Source organism: Colletotrichum abscissum, assembly GCF_030869225.1.
Source record: "Colletotrichum abscissum strain IMI 504890 chromosome Unknown Scaffold_27.1, whole genome shotgun sequence".
NCBI lineage: Eukaryota > Fungi > Ascomycota > Sordariomycetes > Glomerellales > Glomerellaceae > Colletotrichum > Colletotrichum abscissum.
In genome coordinates this window covers 62,367-85,959 of record NW_026850176.1, presented here as the reverse complement: position 1 = coordinate 85,959, position 23,593 = coordinate 62,367, and the positions used below count along the sequence as shown (strand labels likewise).

At 51.4% G+C, this 23,593-nt stretch overlaps 9 protein-coding genes across 9 annotated transcripts; 4 read left to right on the top strand and 5 right to left on the bottom strand.

Annotated features, from left to right (window-relative positions):
- Positions 1 to 370: 370 nt before the first annotated feature.
- On the top strand, positions 371 to 1,704 carry CABS01_10447 (transaldolase; the record flags this gene model as incomplete). Its single annotated transcript, XM_060543803.1, has 5 exons — positions 371 to 419; positions 484 to 668; positions 726 to 1,035; positions 1,089 to 1,245; positions 1,305 to 1,704. The coding sequence occupies 5 exons, from the start codon at positions 371 to 373 to the stop codon at positions 1,702 to 1,704; spliced, it is 1,101 nt and encodes a 366-aa protein (XP_060399005.1).
- A 91-nt stretch (positions 1,705 to 1,795) lies between these two features.
- Positions 1,796 to 2,847, bottom strand: CABS01_10446 (uncharacterized protein; the record flags this gene model as incomplete). Its single annotated transcript, XM_060543802.1, has 2 exons — positions 1,796 to 2,599; positions 2,668 to 2,847. The coding sequence occupies 2 exons, from the start codon at positions 2,845 to 2,847 to the stop codon at positions 1,796 to 1,798; spliced, it is 984 nt and encodes a 327-aa protein (XP_060399004.1).
- Positions 2,848 to 5,077: 2,230 nt separating this feature from the next.
- On the bottom strand, positions 5,078 to 6,095 carry CABS01_10445 (uncharacterized protein; the record flags this gene model as incomplete). Its single annotated transcript, XM_060543801.1, has 3 exons — positions 5,078 to 5,345; positions 5,399 to 5,636; positions 5,711 to 6,095. The coding sequence occupies 3 exons, from the start codon at positions 6,093 to 6,095 to the stop codon at positions 5,078 to 5,080; spliced, it is 891 nt and encodes a 296-aa protein (XP_060399003.1).
- A 2,202-nt stretch (positions 6,096 to 8,297) lies between these two features.
- On the top strand, positions 8,298 to 9,208 carry CABS01_10444 (uncharacterized protein; the record flags this gene model as incomplete). The annotated part of the gene is made up of 3 exons (XM_060543800.1): positions 8,298 to 8,436; positions 8,564 to 8,892; positions 8,978 to 9,208. 3 exons carry the CDS (start codon positions 8,298 to 8,300, stop codon positions 9,206 to 9,208), a joined length of 699 nt encoding a protein of 232 aa, XP_060399002.1.
- Positions 9,209 to 9,932: 724 nt separating this feature from the next.
- Positions 9,933 to 12,350, bottom strand: CABS01_10443 (uncharacterized protein; the record flags this gene model as incomplete). The annotated part of the gene is made up of 3 exons (XM_060543799.1): positions 9,933 to 11,101; positions 11,153 to 12,242; positions 12,300 to 12,350. 3 exons carry the CDS (start codon positions 12,348 to 12,350, stop codon positions 9,933 to 9,935), a joined length of 2,310 nt encoding a protein of 769 aa, XP_060399001.1.
- Positions 12,351 to 13,307: 957 nt separating this feature from the next.
- On the top strand, positions 13,308 to 14,715 carry CABS01_10442 (WD repeat domain-containing protein; the record flags this gene model as incomplete). Its single annotated transcript, XM_060543798.1, has 5 exons — positions 13,308 to 13,563; positions 13,622 to 13,661; positions 13,718 to 13,813; positions 13,867 to 14,492; positions 14,546 to 14,715. Coding segments are annotated over 5 exons (1,188 nt in total), but the record flags the coding sequence as incomplete, so codon positions are not given.
- A 2,536-nt stretch (positions 14,716 to 17,251) lies between these two features.
- On the top strand, positions 17,252 to 18,241 carry CABS01_10441 (uncharacterized protein; the record flags this gene model as incomplete). The annotated part of the gene is made up of 1 exon (XM_060543797.1): positions 17,252 to 18,241. One exon carries the CDS (start codon positions 17,252 to 17,254, stop codon positions 18,239 to 18,241), a length of 990 nt encoding a protein of 329 aa, XP_060398999.1.
- Positions 18,242 to 19,037: 796 nt separating this feature from the next.
- CABS01_10440 (uncharacterized protein) lies at positions 19,038 to 19,964 on the bottom strand (the record flags this gene model as incomplete). The annotated part of the gene is made up of 2 exons (XM_060543796.1): positions 19,038 to 19,672; positions 19,724 to 19,964. The coding sequence occupies 2 exons, from the start codon at positions 19,962 to 19,964 to the stop codon at positions 19,038 to 19,040; spliced, it is 876 nt and encodes a 291-aa protein (XP_060398998.1).
- A 679-nt stretch (positions 19,965 to 20,643) lies between these two features.
- On the bottom strand, positions 20,644 to 21,768 carry CABS01_10439 (uncharacterized protein; the record flags this gene model as incomplete). The annotated part of the gene is made up of 6 exons (XM_060543795.1): positions 20,644 to 20,690; positions 20,747 to 20,785; positions 20,881 to 21,082; positions 21,136 to 21,209; positions 21,269 to 21,376; positions 21,438 to 21,768. 6 exons carry the CDS (start codon positions 21,766 to 21,768, stop codon positions 20,644 to 20,646), a joined length of 801 nt encoding a protein of 266 aa, XP_060398997.1.
- Between the last annotated feature and the right edge of the window lie 1,825 nt (positions 21,769 to 23,593).

Genomic DNA, 23,593 nt, shown 5'->3' with positions numbered 1-23,593 from the left:
TGAACAGACGATGAACAAGGGTAAAAGCCCCCACGGTGCGGGGTCAACAGCGCCCTGCGTGTTGCCTTACATTGACCTGCGTGTGGCATCCTGGGGGCTCAAAAGGATGTTCGCATGATTGGTCCTACGGTGTTCGGAATGGGACCACCGATAAGTCTAGTGATGACTGCGAAGATGCCGCCACACGCAGGGCATGAGACAGTTATTCTAGAGACAGCAATGCCGAAATGTTTGAGTTGAGTTATTTGCTATTAAAGGAAGATTTCCCATGGGTTCAAAAACGTGAAATAAGGATCGAATAACTGAGAACGCCAGGAAATAGAACGTCACGACCTCGATTACCAGCAAAATTTACCTCTGATCCGCAATCATGGGCAGCCAGGGCGCAATCACATGGCTTGACAAGCTTGAGGAACAGAGTAAGTGAAAACTTGCGCCTGGATCAACGTTACAGAAGCCTGGACACTCATCAACGTAACACAGTCAACGTCGATGTCGATTGGATGGATCCTGAGTACATCAAGAGCATGCCCATTGTCCCCCACGACCAAACAAGCAACCAGCTCTGGGTTGATATCCAGCTTGGCCATGAATCGAACAGGCATCTTTTCCTCGAGACTGCAAAGGAATTGAAGAATGAAGGGTGGCTCGCCATCTACACTCGCATGGTATCACTACATCAATTCCTCGTGCCCTATGATGGTAGGCTGACATCGAATCCTCAGGCCGTTCTCATGTGCAAAAAGAACATCAACTCTATCCGCGGCCGAGTCCTTTTGCAAACCCTCCCCTCCAACGCGTACAAGACACAGGAAACCCTCGATCATGCACGCCTTTATGATCGTGAATTTGCCAAAGCCGGCATCGGGCGCGATCGATACTGCATCAAAATACCATCGACTGGACCAGCTTTGAACGCTGCAAAGATCTTGTCCTCAGAAGGGATTCCCACCCTAGGGACAGCGCTCTTCAGCTTGCCTCAAGCTATTGCTTGCAGCCAGGCCGGCATGCTGTACATCAGCCCGTATTACAATGGTCGGGTCAGCCCAACCACTTTATTTGGCATTATTTACTGATTTCTGTCGCAGAGGTGCGGGCCCACGATGAACCGGATGTCCTCTGGCCGAATGTCGAGGACCCAGCAACGCAACACCCTATGTCGGCACGAATCATCCAGATCATCGAGACATACAAGCGGCTGTACAAAGAGACCGGCAAAGAACAGCCACTCGTCAAGAACGCCAGGTAAGCGCATATAAAACTGTTCTTGTTCCACCTAAGCATCGCTAAGCTATTCATTCTAGCTTCATCTCAGCCAAAGAGGCTATGGCGGCAGGGGAAATGGGATGTCATTCTGCAACCATCTCCCACACTGTCCTTGACCAACTAGCCAAGCTTCCTTACGATGGTAGCAAACAGCCAGGCGAAGGCGTGCCGAAGCCTGTTCACGTCTACAAAGACATCGGTCCGACCCCTGAGCGGCTGAAGAAGCTCGCCACCATCGACCCTCTGGCAGCGGCCGAGTGGGACGGAAACCTGGCCCGTACTGACGTTGACTACCTCGCTGATGGCGGTGCTGCGCTGCAGAAGGCTATCGAGGCCGACCCCGTTACGACGACTCGGCTCTCAGATGCGCTGAAGCTCTTCATCGGCGGGGAGAAGAGCAGTCAGGGAAAGATTGAGGAGGTCCTGAAGCAGATTTGAGACGAACGGTATCGTCGGTATGTCCTGGGTACGAATGAGTCGTGAAGTGGCGTTCGTTAGAGTACATGAGAATCCGGGACATTGAAATAGACTATCCATGCCAAGAGACCCATTGCTGAGAGTGCTGAGGTAATGGTTCTTCATCTAAGCTGGTTCGAGAAAAAGAGTGAGGCCTGAGCAGAACATTCGGTAGCTCGATGGAGTTCCCGTCCGGGGCAGGAAACTGGATCGTGTCCATGTTGAGAAGCAGCGCCTGCTGTGTTGGGTTTACGTCGACGAACATTCGATAGTCGGCTGCTTCTGATGTCGCAACTGGCAGAGAATCCCGTGTGATGGTAGGTGGTATGATTGGGATGTCGTCTGGGCTCGCAAGGGGAGGTTCGGGGGGGAACACTGGTAGATGAGTTTGGGTAGTCTGAGGCCAAGATGTGTCGCGCAATAAGTCGTCAAGGTTTGGGACTGGGTTAATATCGTGTATCCGATCCACCTTTAGAAGCTGCGAGAGATGAGATGCTTCGATCGGGTGGGTTTCAATTGTCATCGCAGCCTGAGCTTGACCGCCACGAGACCCCTTGTCTTCGCTGGAACCATTTCCCTCGCGTATGTGATGGCCTTTTGCTTCGCGACTAAACATTTCATCCTCGGTTTTCATAAGACCCGCAATATTAGAAATGCTTTTCGGCAGCCGGGAACTCGCGCCGGCGTTGCCTCTCCAGACATTGATCTCTGCCAACAGCTCATCGCGTTCTCGTAGCAAGGACTCAATATCACGAAGAGCGTCGACGCATCGGTTTTCCAAGAGCTTGTGGCGGGCAATGCTCTCATTAACGACGACATGCTTCGATAGCCGCTCGGGATCAGTGTCTGCAAGGACTGGCAGCTGGCCGGCGAGTTCCTGTGGAATGGATGATTAGTCTGGTTACAAAGTTAACAGCTGCTCCTGTCTCTCCCGTCAATGCTCACGGTCAAGCGTTCCTTGAAGGCTTCGCGGCGACCCCTTTCAAAGATGCGATGGGCGGCGCGGTCATCGGCGGAAAAGTTCCTGACGCGTTTTTTGGTGGACTTTTTGCCCGGCGCACTCTCCGGCAGCGGCACAGTCGCTGTTATGCCTTGAGAGACGGATTGGAGCGCGGTCGTATTCATGGGGCGATGTCCTCATTTGAGACGGCTATTCGAGAGGTTTGGTGCCATGCGAGAAGCTCTCGACAAAGCGAACGTCTGACCGAGGATGATAGTGAGCTGGATGGGTGAAGATCAGTCGTTAAATTAAGACGAACGTTGACGAGAGGGGTTTGCGAGGTTGGCGTACACAGTAGGAGTAAGGCTATTGTCCGACAAACGACCGAAGAAAGGAATACCCATCCCCCCCCCCCCCCCCCTCCCGCAGCTGGTCTCAGGATCATGTTGGCTGGGATCCCCGGCAATCATCTGGTAAGCTACGAACCCCGCATAAGCTAAGGACAAGAAGCCAGAACCACAACGGAGGGCCCAGAACTCAGAGGTGTCCATTCTACGGCCAAGTGGGTTGTGCTCCGGGGTGGCATCCATCCCATGATTCGGGGGGTTTCTTGAAGCTCCGCACGGCCAATTTCGGCCATGTCCGTCAGCAAACTTGCGCTTTGCAGCCGAGCGGATGTCCAGGCCGGGTGAAGCTTTCCATGGGCATTGGGAGCTCAGGATCGGGCCGCTTTCAGGACGGCCCCGCTTGGCCCAACGACATGAAAAATATGGATGACTTAGAGCAAGTCTCCTCAAATTTCATCAACAGCGAGCTTGGAAATTAATTGATCCAGTTAACTCGAATTCCTAGGTAGAGGTATCGCTTTTGTGTATATCTCATTGAGCTGCTTTTATTGAGTGCTAAGTCAAATGATGGAAAATGGGTGGTGTGCAGTATTGACATCGTGTTCTGAATCCTCGGCCCTCTAGGGCAGCACTTTAACATCTTCTCAGGCACGGGCCAAACGGCGACACTGTTGATGTCTTCGCCGGAGCGTCAGTCCCCTTTGGCATGGCTAAATTTGCTATCCAACGCGCTGGCTACTCCCCGGCCGGCTACATGTCAGACTCAGCTGGATTGACGCGGGCGTATTCCTGTTCCAATACTCCAGAAACGGGAGTTCGGCCGGCAGCTACAGGAACTTCAGCATCATTCCCGTCGTGTGCAATATCATTGCGGAATGCCCCATGCTCGAGGAGCCGCGATCCTTGCGACAGGTCGGTGACGGCGCCAGTGACACGAGTTCCTTGGCTCCTTTAGCACGCCGCTCGTCAACAGCGTACGAATTGAGCTAGCTCCTACGCAGGCGACGTCCCCAGGATGGTATACCTTTCCTGAAGGCTCTTTGCTGACCCTAGCGCTGGATTGAACGGACAGTTCGGAGCATTCCTTTATCTGTCTACGTCGATATGCCTGCAGACTGGGCTAATAAGCGGGTGTTTGTGAATGTTACGCGGTGGAGCAGTCTCGGTCCTAACTAGTTCAAGTGCTCGGCTTTCGAGTGTCACGCCTGAGCAATCAGGGGGGCCATGAAGGATCACGTATTTTTTTTAGAAGAAATGCCAACGGATTATACGGCTTCCAGACGCCGGTGCTTTGTGTTGTCATGTTGAGAAGCCTGTTGAGTCGGTCGTGTAGGTCGGGAGGATTGTGCAAGAGCATGTCAACAGCAGCCGCAATGAACCATCGGGTAGCGATGATAATGCGGCCAAAGCGAGACTGTTGACGTGCTTTCTGCTAGGGCTTCACCCTGTCGTTGCGTCGAGAGATATGTTGGTGTCGTCGCCGCTTATGCCAGGGTACTTATGAAGAGTGAAGTGATGGGCACGGTCGAGATCACGGTAATGGGCCTTGACCCAAACTATCTGGCGCGTGACGTTCCAGTGAGAGCAAAGGCGCATCTTTGAACGTGACGATCTTTCGTGTTGACTTTGAGCAGTTCTTTGGTGCCAAGGAGGTGAAATTTGTGATGACCGACCAAGAGAAGGAGAGCTGTGATGGACGAGTTCCAGGTACGAGGGCTTGCTGTTTAGTCTTGATCTTGGTGGGAGAGAGAGGGCATTTGCGCCTGGCGTCATACCAAAGTCTCCCGATATGTTGCAAAGGATGAGTTGGCCATAGATGCTAGGGAATACATGTTTCTGGGGCTAATCGGATGTTTTCGACGCATGCATCGTTCTCATTGCAAAACACCACTGACTACTCGAGCGGTGCGCTTAGTAGGAGAACCAATAGATGTCCAATGCAATCACAGCAAGCTTATGAGTACAGTGACATAAAGGCCCCGTGGTGGTAATGCTGATTTCTTTGAGGAATTTATGACTTGACGTCTCACTCCTTTATCGACAGCGTCAGCGTCCAATGCTCCAAGCCCTACTCTCTGTTTGGAGGAATTGGTGAATTTTCCTCTATCTGGGTACTTGTCCCAGGGACGACAGTTGTGACAACTTCTTGAGGTGGCGATGCATCTTTCTCGCCGGCCGAAGTCTCGTGTTGAACGACAGTCTCGGCTTTTGGCCGCCAGTACACACACGTGCTTGAGAATGTTGTGTATGTACCATCCTGTGGGAAGCGAAAGTGCTTATGCGAGGCATGCATGTCACTCATGCACTTGAACTCATCATCCTTCATCGTGGCAAATCTAGCAAAGTGTCAATAAACGTTGGGCGGCCATGGAGTAGCACCTTTACGCACTCATCCCAAACATCCCATCCTGTCCCGACAAACATGGCAGGCATGGCCTTCTCGAGCGTCGCCTCATATATTGGCCGGTACATGTGTACCGCAAATACCAGCGTCTCTTCATCCACGGCTTCGAATGCAGCAGGGGACTCGACAACTTCATGACCAAGACTGGTAAGAAATGCTCTGTCATTGGGAGTGAAGCGAGGTTCCTGGAAGGAGCACGAGATCGACTCTTTACACAATTCGGCTGGGTATCCGGTTAGCTGAGAGCTTGCAGTGCAGTTTGGTATACAGGACTGCGACGGCTAAGCGTAGGCATACACAAAACCTCGACGACGGTCAAAAAGGCGTCGAGCTGGATATAACTCCTCCTCTTTGCGTCCCAGCCTCCGTCCTCAGGATCAAACGTGCCCACACCGAGACACACCGCCTTGCGAACTCTCCGATGGCCTTCGTAATAGTCCCTCACCAGCTTCTTCAAACTAAGGCAGCAGTTTGTTTCGCGCCACTTGGACTTGAAGGAGTCGTACTCGGCCGTTATGTCGATGACTGACTTGTGGCTGCGGGGTTCAGTAGGCTTGGAGATTGCGCCAGGACCCTTGACAGGTAGCTTGGGGGCGCTTCGCCGGAGCCGGGACTTGGATTTAACGTGAATCCATTCGTCATCTTTGGGTTCCTCGGCCTTGGATCGCTCGGCCGTGGCCATGATGGGCGTGTTCAACGGCGCGGGGTTATTGATTATGCCTTGGAAGCAAGATGCTGCGCTGGTGGGATGAACTTTTTTGTCCGGCAGAATTCGGCTACCGCCTACTGATAGGGTAGGACCCATGAATGCCAGTTGGCAGGCGGTGAAGACTACGTAGCTTCGCAGCCATCTTACGTAAGGCAAGGAACGTAGGAGAATAGGGAGACCTGGAAGGTGCACAGAAGGTTGCGGTTGCACGCCTCCAGCTAAAATCTGACAGTGGCGTTGGTCCTCCCCGGCAGGATTCCAAGAAGGACCAAGGTGGAAGGATGAAAGGTTGGGAGGGAAGGCCAAGAATAGAAGCATCGACGCAAGGTATCCATCAACGTCCATGTTTCCCCCCAAATTCTGGGTGGAAAGAGTTCAACGAGACACCTAAGGTACCCAAAGACTCAAATGTACACACTAAAACAAATCAATCCAAGTTTCTCATTCCGTCGGTCTTTGAGGCCACTCGCACCTACCTACCTACCTACCTACCTACACAGTAAGGCAGGTATGGCAAAGTAGATACCTTTCCTTAAGGTACAGCACTTACATGTGCTCCGTGTCTAGGTAGCCAGGAAGCTGCAGCAAGCTGCAAACCCCTCTCTCCACAACATGTCGCTGGCCTCTGAGGTAAGACCCTGCCCGGGCCATCTTACCCACTGAGGTACTCCTTCGGCCACCCCCAAACCATGTCAATCTTTCTTCTTTTAGGCTGGCTGTCTTGATCAGCATCACCTCACAAGGCGGCCCAGACATCTCGGAATAGACGCAACCCACGCCGTCAGCTTACCGCCCTTCGGCTTCCATCGATGGCGGTCAGGAGGTCCCCTACGACGGGAATACTCTGTGTCTGAACTTCTACTTTTTTGTTTTCTTTTTTACTGACCACATGGCATAGAGTACAAGAGAAAAGCGAGCGAGGGCGAGCAAGCGCTCGTTAGGGTTGACAGAGCCGACGCGCCCATGCCATTACGGTCCTTTCAACTCGGATGTTGCGCGACGGGATCGAATCATCACCGCGAGGTGTTGCACGAATCCAACACCAACAACCATCAACACCCTAGTCAGTCCTGTTCAATTCCAGTAAACCAGATAGTACGCCGTATATCGTTGGATCACCGTCTTATTGGTTTGTGCCTTGACGAGACATGAGCGTGGAGAGCTCCAACAAACAGCCACAAGCCGTGGACGGGGATTTGCTGTGACAGCGGTGCCAGGTTGCATCTTGCAGCTAATGTAGTCTAAAGCCGGCGCTTACACTTCGCAGCATCCCTGTTCGTCGCCTCCCCCTCTCACCACTCATCGTCGAGATCCCCTCTGCCACCGAAGTGATACGGCGTCTCATTGGCCTCGTGCGCCCCCAAACACCTTCGATTGAATAATCCCCTGCCACTCCCGCAGCGACTCTCACTTTCATGGGCGCTTCTGTCTGCCATTGGTTGCGTCGCTAGCCCGGCAGGGGAACGGCAGCCATTGCCCATCGTCTTGCAGATGAAGGCATACCTATACTACTGGCTACTGCAGTCTGTCTGCCAGTCCTCTTGTCCCTTTCCTGGTGTGACTGAGTGTCCCCATTCGCATTCACACCTCCACGCGCACGCCAGGTCGACCCGACTCGATTGGATGGCTGCAAGGTGCGAATCCAATGGTACGGCAGAAATGAACATCCATGGCTCGGCGGCTGGAACGGTCGGCCGGGCCATCTTCCTGACCTTGAAGTACGGAGTAGATAGTAACCTTACCATGCAGGCTCCCGCCCCCGCCCAAATATCATTCAGCCTGTCGTCTCTCATTTGCGCCTTCTCCCTTCTGTTCTTTCCAACTCGACTCACCTAGTGCCACCACCAGGATATTCTTTGATCTCACAGAACCCTTGTTCTTGAACAAAGCTGTGGAATCCCCTCTAGTTGGACTTGTTTTCGAGAATCTTTCGTTATCTCAAGCGAGGTTTGCCTCAAAAGCTCACACGAACCATCCGAGCAACCAACCACCTCAAAAATCTCCAGGCGAGCTTGCAAGCCGTTCCGACAGACAGACAGTCAGACGAAAAGCTTGTGAAAGAAGAAAGTGTATATTTGTCGATCCGGATTCCAAGTGCAGAAAAGGTAGTGTTCGCCATTAGAATAAGACAATCGTGGACTTTGGACGGCCACCTTCCATACACAAATCGCCAAGATGCTCTTTTCAATACTATCAGCACTCGTCCTCGCCGCGACAGCGTCAGCCCACATCGTCATCTCATACCCGGGCTGGCGCGGTAATAACCTCATTACCAATGACACATTCCCCTACGGCATGCAATGGAACTACCCATGTAAGTTCTCACTCCTCGGCCGTCAATCACTTACCTTCGCTATCGCCATGGCTCTCTCCCCGGCCAAACTTCAACCCTCATACACTCTATAAGTCAAAGACTCAGCCTCACTAATCAATCCCCAAAGGCGGCGGCATGCACGTCACCCAAAACCGCACCTACTGGCCCACGACGGGTGGTGCTCTCGCCTTCCAACCAGGCTGGTTCCAGGGCCACGCCCAGGCAATGATGTATGCCAACATGGGCTTCGGCAGCGACGGGCCCGACGGCGGTCCCATCAACATGTCTTTCCCCATGGTCCCCGTCTTCCAAATCCTTGGTCCCAGCAAAAACCCTTACCCGGGCACCGTCTGCCTCCCGCAAGTGCCCCTCCCGGCAAACACCACCGTCAAGGCCGGAGATCACGCCACGATCCAAATTGTCGAGCTTGCTGTTCACGGCGCCGCTCTGTTCTCAGTAAGTCTTCCCTGCCCCTCTACCTCGGCCAGAAAGAGACACAGAGAGAGAAGTAGGTAGAAAGGTGCTAATACCGCAACAACAGTGCGTCGATATTGAATTCGCTGAGCCAGGCGACCCGAAAATCGGAAAAGTCAACGAGACAAACTGCTTCAACTCCACCGACATCGGCTTCGGCGACGTCTACACTATCACGACAAAAGAGTCTGGCGCGGGGTATGTGCAAGGAACATCCGCTGGCGCAAGGACGACAACGAGCTTCTCCGTCGCTGGTTTGCTCCCGCTTGTGCTCGGTGCGCTCTGGATCCTGCTGTGACTGAGCAGCACGGCCCAATTTTATGCATGAGTTGTTCTGAGAGTCGGATGGACGCAATGGATGGATTATACCTTGGGAACTATTGTACATTCTTGGGAGGCATTAAAGACGGCGTTTTTATGTTTATTTTATTTTTATATGGAGGGATAGCTTCAAACGGCTGCGGCCCGCAGGTGTTTTTTTTTCCCCCTGTCTTTTCCTCTTTGAAACGAAGTACTCATTCTTTTCTGAAGTACACCCCATCAACAATGCTCGCTTACCGCGGTCACAATTACAAACACGTTCAGAAATATTACGCAGACTGGTACTATAAGATGTGACAGAGGAATATCGGGATGTTGACTAGCACGTCTTCGTTGGATCCCCTTTGTAGCTCTGTCCGATAATGATGGCCAAACGATAACGCCGGGTTTATTCGTCATCATCACATCGAACGCTTAGCTGTACCAGACGCTCAATTAGCCACACTGGAGAACGCCATGAACAGTAATCTACCGGTGCATGCATTGCTCTACAGGTAGCGGTCCAAGATGGCCAGCTACTTGACTCTGTATGATAACCGCAAACCCCCCTGGCGTCTCCCCCCCTCCCTCCCGTTTCGCCGGAGCGTCAGCAGGCGCGCACCCTTACGGCCATCACATAGCCGTCACCCAAGTCATGTTTCCGGAAACTCCATAAAGCAAGCTTCATTATCCCACATCAATCCTATCACACTATGCATCGTTCACAGCTGTTGGAGAGCTTCTTGTCCCACATGCTTCACCCGCGGCTCCGACACGCGGTCGATAGCCCCCTTGATCCAACCCTCGCCTCCCAGACTCTTCACCTCAGGTTTGTTGGTAGCAGCAAACGTTCCCAAAGCGACAAGTGCTCGGTAGATAACCTCCGAGTCGGATTGCGTAGAGAGTATCTTGCCAAGGGCCTGAATGAAACGTTTCGACTCTTGCTTGGACTTCTCCTTCGAGGCGAGCACGGCATAGTTAATTAGAGTAGTGGTCGCAGCAACTAGGACGTTGCGATTAGAAGGCCCAATCGCAGCACCACCGGAGATACCCAACACACGCTCTAGAACGCTCGCTGCAAGAGGAGCCTCCTTCGCGGCTAGCGCTCGACCCTCAGGGGAGCTGAAGATGTTGGCAAATGCCCTGAGTGCCATCATTGCAGAATTCTCATTGGGCGCGGCACCGTCTGTCGCCTCTAAAGCGCTGGTCGCAGCGATCTGGAGGAAAGAAGCACCGGGAAGTGAGAGTTTAGCAGCGAGAGGTGCCGGAGCAACACATCTTAACAGATCCAGGCCAGCGAGTCGCTCGGCATAAGGCCAGTGTGTCACAATCTTGACCGCAAGATCGATGCCTTGTTGGTTAACCGCCGTCGAAGATCCAATGGCCTCCTTGACAGCCTTGAGTATGCTTTGCTCGTTGGGGTTCAGGGCAGAGTCCTTGCGACCAGACGAAATCATGTTCGCGTTGATTGTGAGAATTTTATTAATCATGGCATCGTATTTGCCGGCCGTGATGAAGAGATACTCGGTGTGCGGTAGGAGCTTGGGAGCTGAAGTTTCAGACTCGCCTGGGCGATATCTCGACTCGGTGCCGTAAGGATCAGCACCACCTGAGGATGCTGACTGGCCTAGAGTGGCACCTTTGGTGTTCTGGGTGATGAAGCCGGCCACGTTGTCCAGGTAGCTCAGAGGCAGCTCGTTGTCATTGAGAAACTTTGTCGCGGCGTCGTAAGGATTTTGGGATAGGTTGTAAGGCAGCTTCAAGGGTGGCTTTCCGTCCTCAATATCAACATCGAAAACGTAGTCATAAGACTTGCCATTGTGTTCTGTCTTCTTCCCGCTGCTTCCAGCGGAGTCAACTACGGTGCCAATGTTGATCCATTGTTGTTGACCTTTGCGCCGTTAGCCGTGTATGGGAGAGAGTGCTTTAAGATCAAACTTACTTTGGGACCATTGGTGGGCAGTGATTAGTCCATTGCCCTCGTTGATCATCTGCACCTGGCCCTCCTTAGTACCCGACCTAGACTGAAGGAACTCGGGACCAGGTAGCTTCTCCTTGTTGATGTCTGGTAATTGTTGCTGAGGAATTGCTGAAGCCTTCACCGACTCCTCGAACGCGGAGATGGTATCGGCACTGGCTGCCCGCTCAGAGTTGCGCGTGAAGACACGCGCGACACCATCACTGGCTCCTGTAATGATGTCGCCAGACTCCGGGTTCGCAGCAACAGCCCATACCGAGATGGCGGGATGTGTGATCGTCTGAACGCACTCGTTCCCCTTCCATATTCTTACAGTGCGATCCTCTCCGGAGCTGACTAACTCACCCGAAGGAAGGCTTGTCAAAGCGTAGATGAAGTTCTCGTGGCCGATTAGCTCCCCAACTTGCTGACCATTCAGCTTCCAAAGCCTGATGATGCCATCGTTGCTGGCACTTGCAACATCAGCTCCGCTCGAATGGCCCTTGGGAACCTTTGCAAGAGCACGAATGACTTCAGGTGTGTGGATAGTTGACTGTGGTTCGGCGTCCCCGGCAATGGCGGAGGAAAGCTTGTAAATGCGGATGCTAGTATCGGCGCATCCCGTGACTACCGTGTCCTCGTCAAGAGCAAGGACAGCCCACACACTCTTATCATGACCGCTGAGACGAATCTCAGCTTCCCAGGTGTTGATATTCCAGACGATGGCCTGAGCATCCCATCCGCCCGATACAAGATAGGATCCCTGAGGCGACACGTCCAGAGTGCACACGTTTTGGGAGTGACCTATCAAAAGTCTCTCGGCGTTGTCACTCGGGGCAGCTTGGGGTTGTTTGACCTCGACGATTGTATCCTTACCACCGGAGGCAATCAGTCCCTCCGGATATGATTCGGAGGGTTGAAAGTATGTGACAGCGTTGACGAATTCGGATGTTTGACTTGAGATTGCGGGTTCGAAAGTCGGAGGGGGGCCAGACGTTTGACGCCAGACTCGTACACTCCCATCTCGAGAAGCAGTGAGTAGGGTTTGAGGAGAAGGAAAGCTGACTGCCTTGACCTGTGGATTGCATTTGCATTAGCTGATGAATAGAGCGTTGAAGGTTCGTTTGCTTACGTCCGAGTCGTGGCCAGACAGCTGGGCGGATAGCTTGAAGTCTGTCGTCATTGCTGGCAATCTGTGATGAAGGTCGGGAAAAGTAAGTAGGTATCAGAAAGAGTCCAGAGAGTCCGAGGGTGGCTCTTTAGGTGGAAAGCTCGCTCGTATCGATTCGAGGTGGTGGGCGGTACCTTCCTTGCCTTACGTTATGGAGGGGAGGTAGGTAGTCAAGTAGGTAAGGTAGCTAGACGATGATGACGGAAGCGGGAACGCTGAAGCTCCAATGCGCCACAGTACCTACATACCTCACGGATACCTAGGTAGATACTGTGGGCCTACGGATACCGTCAGCCACATCTATGGGGCCAGCAAGCAAAGCAGCACGTGGCTTCCAACAGGCAGGGCTGCCTGCAAGCCACACTGCTAGGACGCTTACCTCAGCAGCTCCCCCTCTTAGGTGTTAGGTATTAGGTAGGAATAGAATCCGCGTCCTGCACGGAGCAGCGCGGGGTCACTCTGAAGTTCTGGCTGCTCGTGGCAGGACCGGCCTGGTTTCAGGGGTCCATCGAATCTCCTTGACTCCTCCCGAACAAGGTACAAGGTGTACCTTTGTACCTCCTTTCATGGAACCGGCTTCCAACAAGTAGGTACACTCTCACATTTCGCACCTGCTCTTGCAGCGGCTTCCATCAAACAATCGCACCCGACATAATCCAGGCGCAAATCGGCCTTGCTCCGACTCGGGGAGCCCCCCACTATTATTTCATCTGCGCCGCTCTCCCATTGCTTCTCGCATCCTCCTGCAGCTTTCCCCGTCCTCCTTTTTTCTTTCCTTTCCCTTGACGTGCGTTCGCTCTATTTCCTGGAGCTATTGCTGCGCTGCTTGCCCTCACGCGATCCATCGTACCTACTCCTCACGATATTTACGACGTAACGGCTGTATCTGACTGACTCTCCTTGACTTCGTTTTTTCCTCATCTCCTTCGACTGTCAATCGCCAAAAAAAACAACCAAAAAAAAACAAAGCATCCAACTTGTCGACAACTTGATACCCATCCACAGCGCAAACGTTGCGATTGCGACTCTCACGAAACCAACAAGCACCTAGCACCCCGAATTCCTCCCCTCAACGACGATATGGCTGCCGCTGCCCCTCCCGCTGCCGAGACCTCGCGTCAATATGTTCCTCTGACCTGCCATGGTCACTCTCGACCTGTTCCTCACGTCTGCTTCTCTGGCCTTGAGAAGGGAGAGCAATACTACATGATCTCTGCTTGCAAGGGTAAGCTGGAGATAAATGATCCTGCGCTGCCACCAGGGTTTTGCTAACCCTGTCGCAGATGGAAATCCAATGTTGCGCGATGGTGTTACTGGCGATTGGTAGCTTCCTCCTCCAAGACCAGTTGACCGCGCGTGGCTGACGAGTGCTCACACAGGATCGGAACCTTCATTGGCCACAAGGGTGCTGTCTGGCAGGCCAGATTGAGTCCTGATGCCTCCAACGCCGCAACCGCCTCTGCCGACTTCACCGCGTAAGTCTTATCACACGTCACTCATACTCCGAACCGTGACTAATGACCAGCAGCAAGGTCTGGGACACTCATAGTGGAGAAGTCCTCTACACCCTTCAGCACAACCACATCGTCCGCGCCGTCGCTTACCCGCCTGACAACTCTGAGCTCATCGCCACAGGAGGCATGGAGAAGAAGCTTCGCGTCTTCGACCTCAGCGATTTCGCCCCCGATCCTAACTCTCCCACCGGTACGCCCATCACCGTGCCTGCCTCGGCCGGCTTTGAGATTGGCGAAGGCACCCATACTGGCTCCATCAAGTTCATTGCTTGGACCAAGGATCCTAACACGATCGTCACTGCGTCCGACAACACCCTAAGGTGGTTCGACCTGCCCACCCGTAACGTCATTCGTCAGGAGGTCCTCGACGGCGAAATCAAGTCCTGTGAGCTCGTCTCCCTGGCGCCCGAGCACACCTCGCCCGGTGATATTGGAGGCGGCCTTCCTGTCTTGGCTGTGGCCGCCGGCAAATGGGTATACTTTTGGGGAGGCCCGCAAGCGATGGACGAACTCAAGCGCTTGGAACTGAAGCATGGCGTTGCAAGCGTCGGTTTGGACCTCAAGGGTCGCAAGATTATCATGGGCGAAGAGCCGGGTACCTGGGCACGCGTCTGCCGCTGGGACGACGCTGGCGAGATCGGTGAGTTGGTGGATAGAAACTTGGAAGCAGGATACCTACTAACACGCTATTAGAAACTCTCAAGGGGCACCATGGCCCCATCTGGTCCATCGCATTCTCCCCCGACGGCAAGCTGTACGGAACTGGCTCCGAGGACGGCACGATCAAGATGTGGAAGAATTGCGACGGTTTCTACGGTCTCTGGCGTGGCGGTGCCCCGACTGCTGAACGTAACGTGGACTAGAGGAGCACGTCTTCCAGCACAGTATCTCGCAGCGAAGGAAGTGACGCAATCACTCCAACAAGCAGCAGAGTCTCGTCGGGCTCGTTCATGGACGGAGTCTCTCATTTGAGCAACAACTCTGTCACCGAAACTCCCGCAATTGCCCACCAGCTGATGGATCGCTTCTTTGCCACGGCGACGAGCAAGCTCGAGGCTGGGATCCCCGCCTCTAGACTCATTGACAGAGACTCTCATCAGCACAGAACAGAGTAAAGCCCTCTGAGATGCTGGCTCTACTAGTTCAGTTGGTGGCCATATGTTTTTTTGTAGAAAAGCACGCACGAGCAAACCAACAATGAAGGATTGCTTACAGCGGCCAAGGCTTCGAGAATTAGGCTAGATGAATGCCACCAATGGCGGCTAATGTTACAATAAACCATGTACAATTTGGGTTCAATGACATGACACAGGCTGTGGCTAGTGGTGCGGCGGTGCGGTATGCCTTGCCGTAGTCCCCATCCGTTACTATCATTGCTAGTCTCCCTCAGCTGAGTCTCTTTAGGAACGCTCTTTGTCTCGGGAAGCCAGACGCTGGCCTGGTTGCCCCCTCAGTAGATCAACAGATGGGACATCTGTTGATGATATCGTGATTAGCGAGATCACCACTCATCCCATTGCACAACCACAGATTTTCGGCGTTGCAAAGCCTGCTACGAGGATGATAGAATTAGGTGCCCCGGCGGCAGTGATTAGCGAAGTCCGCTTTCGTCGCTTGAAGAGCCTGGGTAAAGTCCTTTGCGAACTGCAAAGTTCCCAGAAGTAAGCTCCAGCATCACTTACATTCACTCCACCCAGCCTGCCAGACGACAAGATCCTTTGGGCAGGCAACGTTACAGAAAGGACAGCGAACAACGACTTGCTCGAGACAACTCGCGACATAAATCACCCAAGGAGGCTTGGGTGTGGAACTAGGAATTACGCTTGAGAAAGATCTATGATGTACTATGTACAGCCCTCAAAGAGTCGTCTGGAACACCCAGTCAAGGGAACAATTGATCATCGATAGTATTAGTAAGAACGTCCCTAGTAGAAGTCTCGCAAGCCTAAGGAAGGCTAGTCATAGTCTTCGACCAGATACCCAACAGTATAGACTCTAGACTTGCCGAAATCGTGAAGTACGCAGCAAATTCAAGCTATTCCTTGTTTCATAGCGTTCTATCCAACTTCTTATTATGTACTAACTTCTCTCGGCATAACGTAATCCTCCCTGTCTCCTGGGGTAGTCTTTTTATTTAGTCTACGCTTCTGTTGACATGGTTCTTGGGGGTTTAGGACTTCTGCCTTTGCAACGAAAATTTAAGTATGTGTTTTCCGTACTCTATCAACAGAACTTGCTGTCAAGATGTGGACCTTGTTTGCAGTTGTAGCTTAGCTAGGGAATAAAACTTTTCATGTAATTTTCCTCTTTCTCTTAAGCTTCTTTCTCCCTTCAGGTGTTGAATAGAAGAGGATCGATGATGTCAGTATTTAAGAGGAGTAGCCTTACGCTACCCACTTTAGCTACCTATCTTTTGTCTCTTTGGTAGGTAAGTATATATGGCAAGATGCCGTATAGACGCTTTTTGTGATATATTGGTGCATCTCCTATGCGTTTGCTCTAGATTCATATCGATTACTCCTAAACAATGTATTATCTAGGATAACATTCATCGGTAAGTCTTGTAGATGCTCCTTTCTGTGGCTAGGAGGCTACTTTCGTTGGGGGCTTAGAATTATGTATTTCAGTGATTGCAAAACTAAACGGCCTTGACCCAACAAAAAGAGAGAACTCGGTGTATTACTTGGTTCCTTTTGGATTGTAATTCAAAAAATTCACTGGTGGTATTGGACGTGCTATGGATTTGCCAACCTTCCGCGTATTGACGCGGGCTTGTCTGCCGCGAACAATGTTGGCTTTCTATCCGACAAACTTCATGAGACTGACGTCAAATAGGCCATCAATGCGATCATCTGAGGCCTTAACTTGACGCCCCTGGCCACCCAATTTGAAGGCCCTCGTTCAATACGGACACATGCCGTCCGCAAATGCCGGCCCGAGGGTGGGATCCAACAGACGTTTTAGCCCTCAAGTCTAATCTACCACTGGCGCGGACTCTCAGGCTTGCGGATTAAGACTCCTGCAGCTTGGTCCAAGTTGAGACTACGACTGCTAGTTCCCGAAACTCAAAAGACCGGATTCCGAAGCACGGAGCTCCAAATGTCATGTTCGACATCCGAAGACCACTAGTCAATGCTATTCGCGGGGTTGGGATGTTTGAGAATGTATATTAGTGTGGAGATTTCTTAATAAGTTTCCGTGGGTCAGCGTGTCTGTCGGGGACAGAAAGCAACCGAGAGACCCATATTGAGCTCAACAGATACTGTTAGAAACCATCCTCTTCTGAAAGACCTGCGACTACGGAACATTTCCATGACGCTAGGTCCTCTCATCTTTTCAGACAACTAGCGTTGCTTATCATAAAGCTACTTGGCCCAGATACGCATCCAACAAGCCAAAATGGATCTCCTGCCGCATCCAGACGACATGTCTCGTTTCTCAGACTTCACCATCCTGACAACGATTTACAAGACAATTTCAGACCACTCCATCACCACCGATGTCCTCATCCCGAAGAAGCTGACAGAGGCCTCGAGCCCGGTGACCTCACCATGCCCCATAATACTACGCTACCACGGCGGCGGTTTTATCGGCGGCGCGAGTCTCTATCCCGGATTCTTCGCGCCCTGGCACATGGAACTTGCGGCACGCCACTCGGCTGTAATAGTGAGCCCGAACTATCGTCTCGCGCCGGAGTCCACTATCGAAGACCTCCTCGAAGATATAGAGGATCATTGGGCCTGGGTTCATAAGGAGCTAGCCCCTTTTCTCAAGAAAGAGCTTGGAGGCCGCGTTGATGTTGACACGGATCGGATCCTGACGGCTGGTGACAGTGCGGGAGGCTACTTGAGTATCATGACAGGCTTGTCTCATGCCAAGGAAATCCGGGCTGTGACAGCCGCCTATCCTTGCATCGACCTCGCCGACGCACACTTCATGGAGAAGCCGACGGCTCCGGTATTCGGACTAGCCCTGCCTCAGAGCATCGTTGACGACCATTTTGAAAAGATTCGTAATGGGGAGGCACCTGCACTCATCTCCAACGACCGAAATCTCGAGAGGGGCCTCCTCATGTTTGCTAATCTTCAACACGGCGGTTTTCCCAAGATGTTCCCGCTCGAGAAGGAGCAGCTTTTTCCGTTTGAGAGGTTGAGGGCTGGGCAGAGGTTCCCGCGCGGTGGTGTATTCGTGTGGCAGGGTGCTGATGATAGTGTTGTGCCGGCGAAAGGAAATGTCGCGTTGAAAGAGTTGGTTAGGGAGGTTGACCCTGAGTTGGAGTTCAATCTAGCGGTCCAGCCTGGTGAGCATGGCTTTGATGCTATGACGAAGATTGATGAAGAATGGATGGCGAGTGGGCTGAGGAACTTGGTGAAAGCATGGCTACAGTAGATTGTCTAACCTGTCTAACCTGGATGCTACGTTAGCGGCATCATTAATAATGGACTCACGTTCACTGCTAGGTGTGACTTTAATTGGACTTCAATGCCCAGTAGCCTACACTCCTTTTCACACCATTGTCTACCTGAGACCTCCTGTGTTCATCGTATGAGTGAACTGTAGCATTTCGAGAAACGACATGCTCACATGCCTCAGTACCATTTATTTACCCCGGGAAAGAGTCTTGAATTGTGGGAAACTTTGAGTATTATAGATGTAATCCCGTAGCGTCTTCTTCCAAATGGGCTTGTGGGTGCGCGAGAAGGACCTTGATTCTAACATTGAACCGATCTCGAGAGGTGATGTTCATGTCGGTTATCCAGCAGCAGGTAGTTGAGCCGGTTTCAGAAATTATCGGCCAGGATAATTAGAAAGCAATCATGGCATAAGTAGTTTGAGGTGGTTGTTCAACCCTTTAGTTTGTGCTCAAACAACGGATTCAGTATTGAGGATTCTACATGAAAAGCTAAGCCTCGAGGTTTCCAGCTATATCAACATGAAGAGGCGGCTTCCGAAGCTGGATATAATGCTTCAAGTAAGTAAGGCATTACATGATGATTTCCAATATCCTCAAGAAGGGCAATTTGCTAGATGCCACAGACCGACGGCATTCCCGAGCCTGCCGTGAATGCTAGTATCATGCTGTTCAATAATGGCGGAGTATTTCATCTAGGTATTTGGATATTGAGCCTTCCTCTCGACAGCTTTCACGTAAGCCCTATTTACCTCCGATCCATACATAGGTTGCTCACGGCTCTCTCAACATTGCGTCACCCCTCACCCTCAAAGTTTTGTTCTCATTGTCAGTCGAACCAAGTTCGCTGGCCATCTCATACCTCACAACTTCTGTTCCATCAGCTTCATAACGATGTTGCTGAGCATTCATAGGAAGCTCGTACTTCCAACGAAGAGGAGGAGAGGGCCCGATTTCTTGAACAGCAGAAAAGTTCCCCACGTCGCTTGCCCCGGCATCACCGCTCTCATGGCCCTGTTTCTTCTTCCGCAGGTGCCTCCAGATAACCCAACCCACTAGGCCCATGATAGCCAGCGTTCCCAAAACGACGCCCACTGTAATGCCAGCGACTACACCGGTAGATGCGCCGTTATTCATTCCACTAGAGCCAGGTGACGCGGTTGGGGATGCTTCAACCAGTGTAGCAACTGCCGTCAAAGTCGAAGCTGTCGACGTAGGGGATGTCGATGTTGTCGCCGAGGTGGATGCTACGGAGTTGGTAATGTTGAAATAGTGGCAAGTGATGTCTCCCACTGAAGCACTGTGGTTGAACATCTGAATGAAGTACACCGGGCTCAAAGTCGAATCATGGTGCGAAGGGAAGCCGTTAAAGCTGACCGTCCAGAGCATGCCCAGCGCACGCGTGTTTGCTGCATTTCTGAGCTCTCATCCAAAGAATCTCTCGCAATGGATTGACCTACAGATAATTGAAGCATACGTTGCTTCACTCTTCGGATACGTCGCTTCATGCCAGATGATTAAGTCGATTGCCGTAAAGTCCGTTTCCCATTGTAGATCAAGTTGGGTTCCCAACGGGTAAACAGGGTTATCTCGGAAGTCACCTGAGGGACCCGGACCAGGCGGTCTTCGAAAACGGTTTTCGGAGTGTGTTCCGTGGGCCGAGAGGAGAAGGCAGAGTGAGACGCGACCTAGAAGATGCATGACGAGTGTGAGTCTCTCAAAGCCTCCGATTATCGCTGGCTTACCCAGTTGCTCAATCAGACGAGATGGATGGAGCGCAGGTCGAGGGATGACAAAGGGCAGATGCAGAAGAAACTCATTGTATTGTCCAGCTGCCTGGCTTCCAGATCCAGAGGTATTTAATACCAGGGAAATCAGGCTGCGGCCAAAGCTTCAGCTGGCATGCAAGGTCGGAAGCAGGCATGCGAGTAGCTCCATCCACAGGCATCGAGGCTATGGGAAACTGACAGGCATCCTTGAAGGACACTTCCAATCACAGATCTCAAATCTGGTTGTCAGTCCTCCTTGCGATCCGCTGGCGCCGATGTGTGCAGCTGCACTGACTAGACTCAAGTCAGCTGTTGCGTGCGGCGTAGTCCAATTATGTCTTGCGCAGAAGAGATCCTTTATTGAGAACGTGGGTACAGGCTTGCGGCGAAGGTCTTGGCGCCAACCAACATGAGTTTGGGTTACTTGGAATCCATTCCGTAGGTGGATGTCGCCTATTGCACAATCTCTTTTCCAAAAAGGCTGACTGTGTGGACCCATGGTGCTGCGTATGATTCATTCGTTGAGAGTCCGAAGAAGAGTATTACTGTTGTATTGTATTCTCAATGGGATAAAGACGCTGCCACTCAAAAACTACTCCAATCTCTAGTGCTCAGTCATCTATCGGCAGAACCACACGAACTCCTTCCTTGATTTGCCCTGTGACTCGGTGTTAGACTGTTGTCAATTTAGAGTTGTTTATTGTTTGAACTTACGATCTACGTATTTGATCACTTGATCGTGATTCTTGCAGACTGAGAGTACGTCCGGGTTAGTTCTCGCTCTTTGAGATTGACACACCTTTGCTTGGAATTATCTGCAGTTTGTCGAGGGGGGAGAAGTCGCCTACCATGCATGCCGTTCCAACTACCATCTCCAGGCCCGTTGTCATCCGCGTCCGTAATTAGATGTGGTTCAAGTGCCAGATCCGCTGAGCACATGGTTGCTTGTCTCAGATAGTCAATGCAGTGATAGAAATGGATATCAGCCTCGGTTCTAGACATGTCAGTCTTGTTGGTGACCATTCCAGAGTAGATGCGTCCCATCATGAACTACAAGAAGTCAGTAAATGTATCTCCAAGGAAGCAATAGAGTTGAACCGTACGATGCAATGCAATTGATGGGTCATGGTAGTGGTGAAGAAAGGGCCATCATCCTCGGATTTCCAACCGGCACCAGCTATACCGGTGTTAGTGAATTATCAATCTTGTAGTTGAGGTCTCAGCTAGTGGCGTTACCAGGCAAAAGCGATCGCCATTGGTTCAGCGTAGCTTCGGAAAGAAATTCTGTTGCGTTGGGAGGCACCACGGCATGGTCGGCATCAAATTTCTTGATCTCGATCGGGACTGAAGGTCACAACAGTTAGCTTAGCGGACCATACCATGGCTTAGTCTGGGGCTGACTTACATTGCGGGCCAGCGCCTGTGTAATCGCCGCCAATTTGTGTCATTCGCGACGGGAACTTGGCGTCTTCAAACTGATAGTACAACAATAACGACAGTCCTAGCGAGAGACCAATATTCGTGAGGAGGAGAAGCGTGTCGATAAGCCAGCGATATCTCCGCAGGAGAATTTTGACCTCTTTCCAAGTGCTTCCTCCCTGGTTCCCTTTCACGTTCAGGTCTATTGAGTGCCATTGCTTCTCATCGCCCATGAGTGACTCGTCGACTTCAGTAGTGGAATCATCGTAAGTATCCGAGTGCGATACTGTTGAGTAGTGGTTGCTTTTGGGGGGCATTTTGATCTTGGAAAAGAGAGTAACAGCGGGAGGGTCAACGTGCTAGAAAATGCAGAACAAGGGAACAATAGCAACCGCACATTGGTTTGTTGAGAGGATAATCAAACCTGGGGATCGCCTTGGTTTTGTCTACCGTAAGATCCGCATACGGGGTTCTCTCTCCCGTCATATAGGATATACCGGCTCATTCTTCTCGGCTACAATGGCTGTTTGAGAGCTCGATTCACGAGCGAGGGATGGCCATCTCATCATGGAAGGGATGATGGCCGATGAAACCCCGAACGAATCTTTGCACTCCTGAGTACTGGTTTCCTTGCAGAGAAGGTCGGGTGGGCTTGCGATGATCCCTGCTCTTGTCATCTGTGCTCAGCCAAGCAAACCCTTTGATACATCTGGAGTGTTGCGTTGACGTGTTTCATGTCTCTCAAGTGCTAAGCGCAGGACGGGCTCTCATGAAACGAGCCCTAGCTTGGGGCTGCAAGCAATTTCTGCACGTCTATCAAGACGGTTTGTGCATGGAACGACCGTAGAATATGATTTTAGGACGGAAAAGTCAATTCCAAGTGATTTCAACTCTACAGTAACATACCTGTAAACGTAAAGCCTGAGGTATCACGCAAGTGCGAGCTTTCGGGCTGGTGACATGTTCTTGGGGTTGGGAGATTTGCCATTTTGGGGGGGCCTTCAGTCTGAGCCAGGGGCTTAAACGAAATCTGGAACACGTGTGATGGGGCCCAACTGCGTCTCACCTGCCTGCCGATAACCGAGTCGATCCACACTAGCAACCTCTCGCTCTCCACGAGCACTGGTCCGAGAGTGCTCATGCTATTGACTAAGATGAGACATCAGCTGGCAAATTGAATCTCAGTTATCAGAAGCACGTCTGTCCAGTTTGAAGACGATACATACTATTCGGTGAATGGCTTCATCGTAGCTGAGAATCGGGCAGAACGATTCAGTTCAAGATGTTGCATCAAGAGTATTTACATGGATAAAAGAAGGATAATTGCTAATAGTCGTGATTATCAAAAACTTCTTAAGCCTTATCTTTACTCAAAAGATGCATATACGTAAAATGAGATGCTCGAGGGATACGTAGCGTTCCGCTCTAGGGTAAACGTTCGTCGAACTGAACAAGACAATAAAGTTGTATTATTACCCATGTACGCCGCCCTTGCTTCATGACATAAAATGCACTGTCTTCCCTCATAAGTATCACTATCGGAAGAGTTCAGAACTTACCACGTTTTCACGACTTAATTCTTAGCCCGGTATTGTTCTTACTTTCAAGGGTGCTCCTTTCCCCCATGAAAGCATGAACAAAACAAATCAGAAGGATAGCAACGTCGCGTAAATGGGATATAACGGCAGCGGAGGGCGGTTACGCTAGTCTTATCTCTGTACCTTAACTATCTTCATGTGTCATTAACTAATTTAGACGATAAGCGTTATGAGGCTTTTGTTGCTATGGTAGAATTGGAGGCTCTGTTAGTACTGCTAATCGCATCAAAATAGAAGTTCATAAGCACTGAGTGACGTCCGATAGCAATGATATAATACGTGTAACTTCGTCTTGTAAACGTTGTATACTACTGTGATCGTTGCAAGTGACTTGACCAGTAGCTAAAATGTTATAAGCGCCACCTTTCCTCAAAAAGAATTACTAGATGGAATGAAGCGTTCTCGATATCGGTTTGCCATTCCAGTAGACTACATGGATGCTTTAACCCAAGGCTTTTAAGCCTCAAGGTCTCTTGCTTCTGGACCGACAGTTTCAGCCCAGATAGAACGAATCTTTCACTAGGAATCTGGCAAGAAAGGTCTG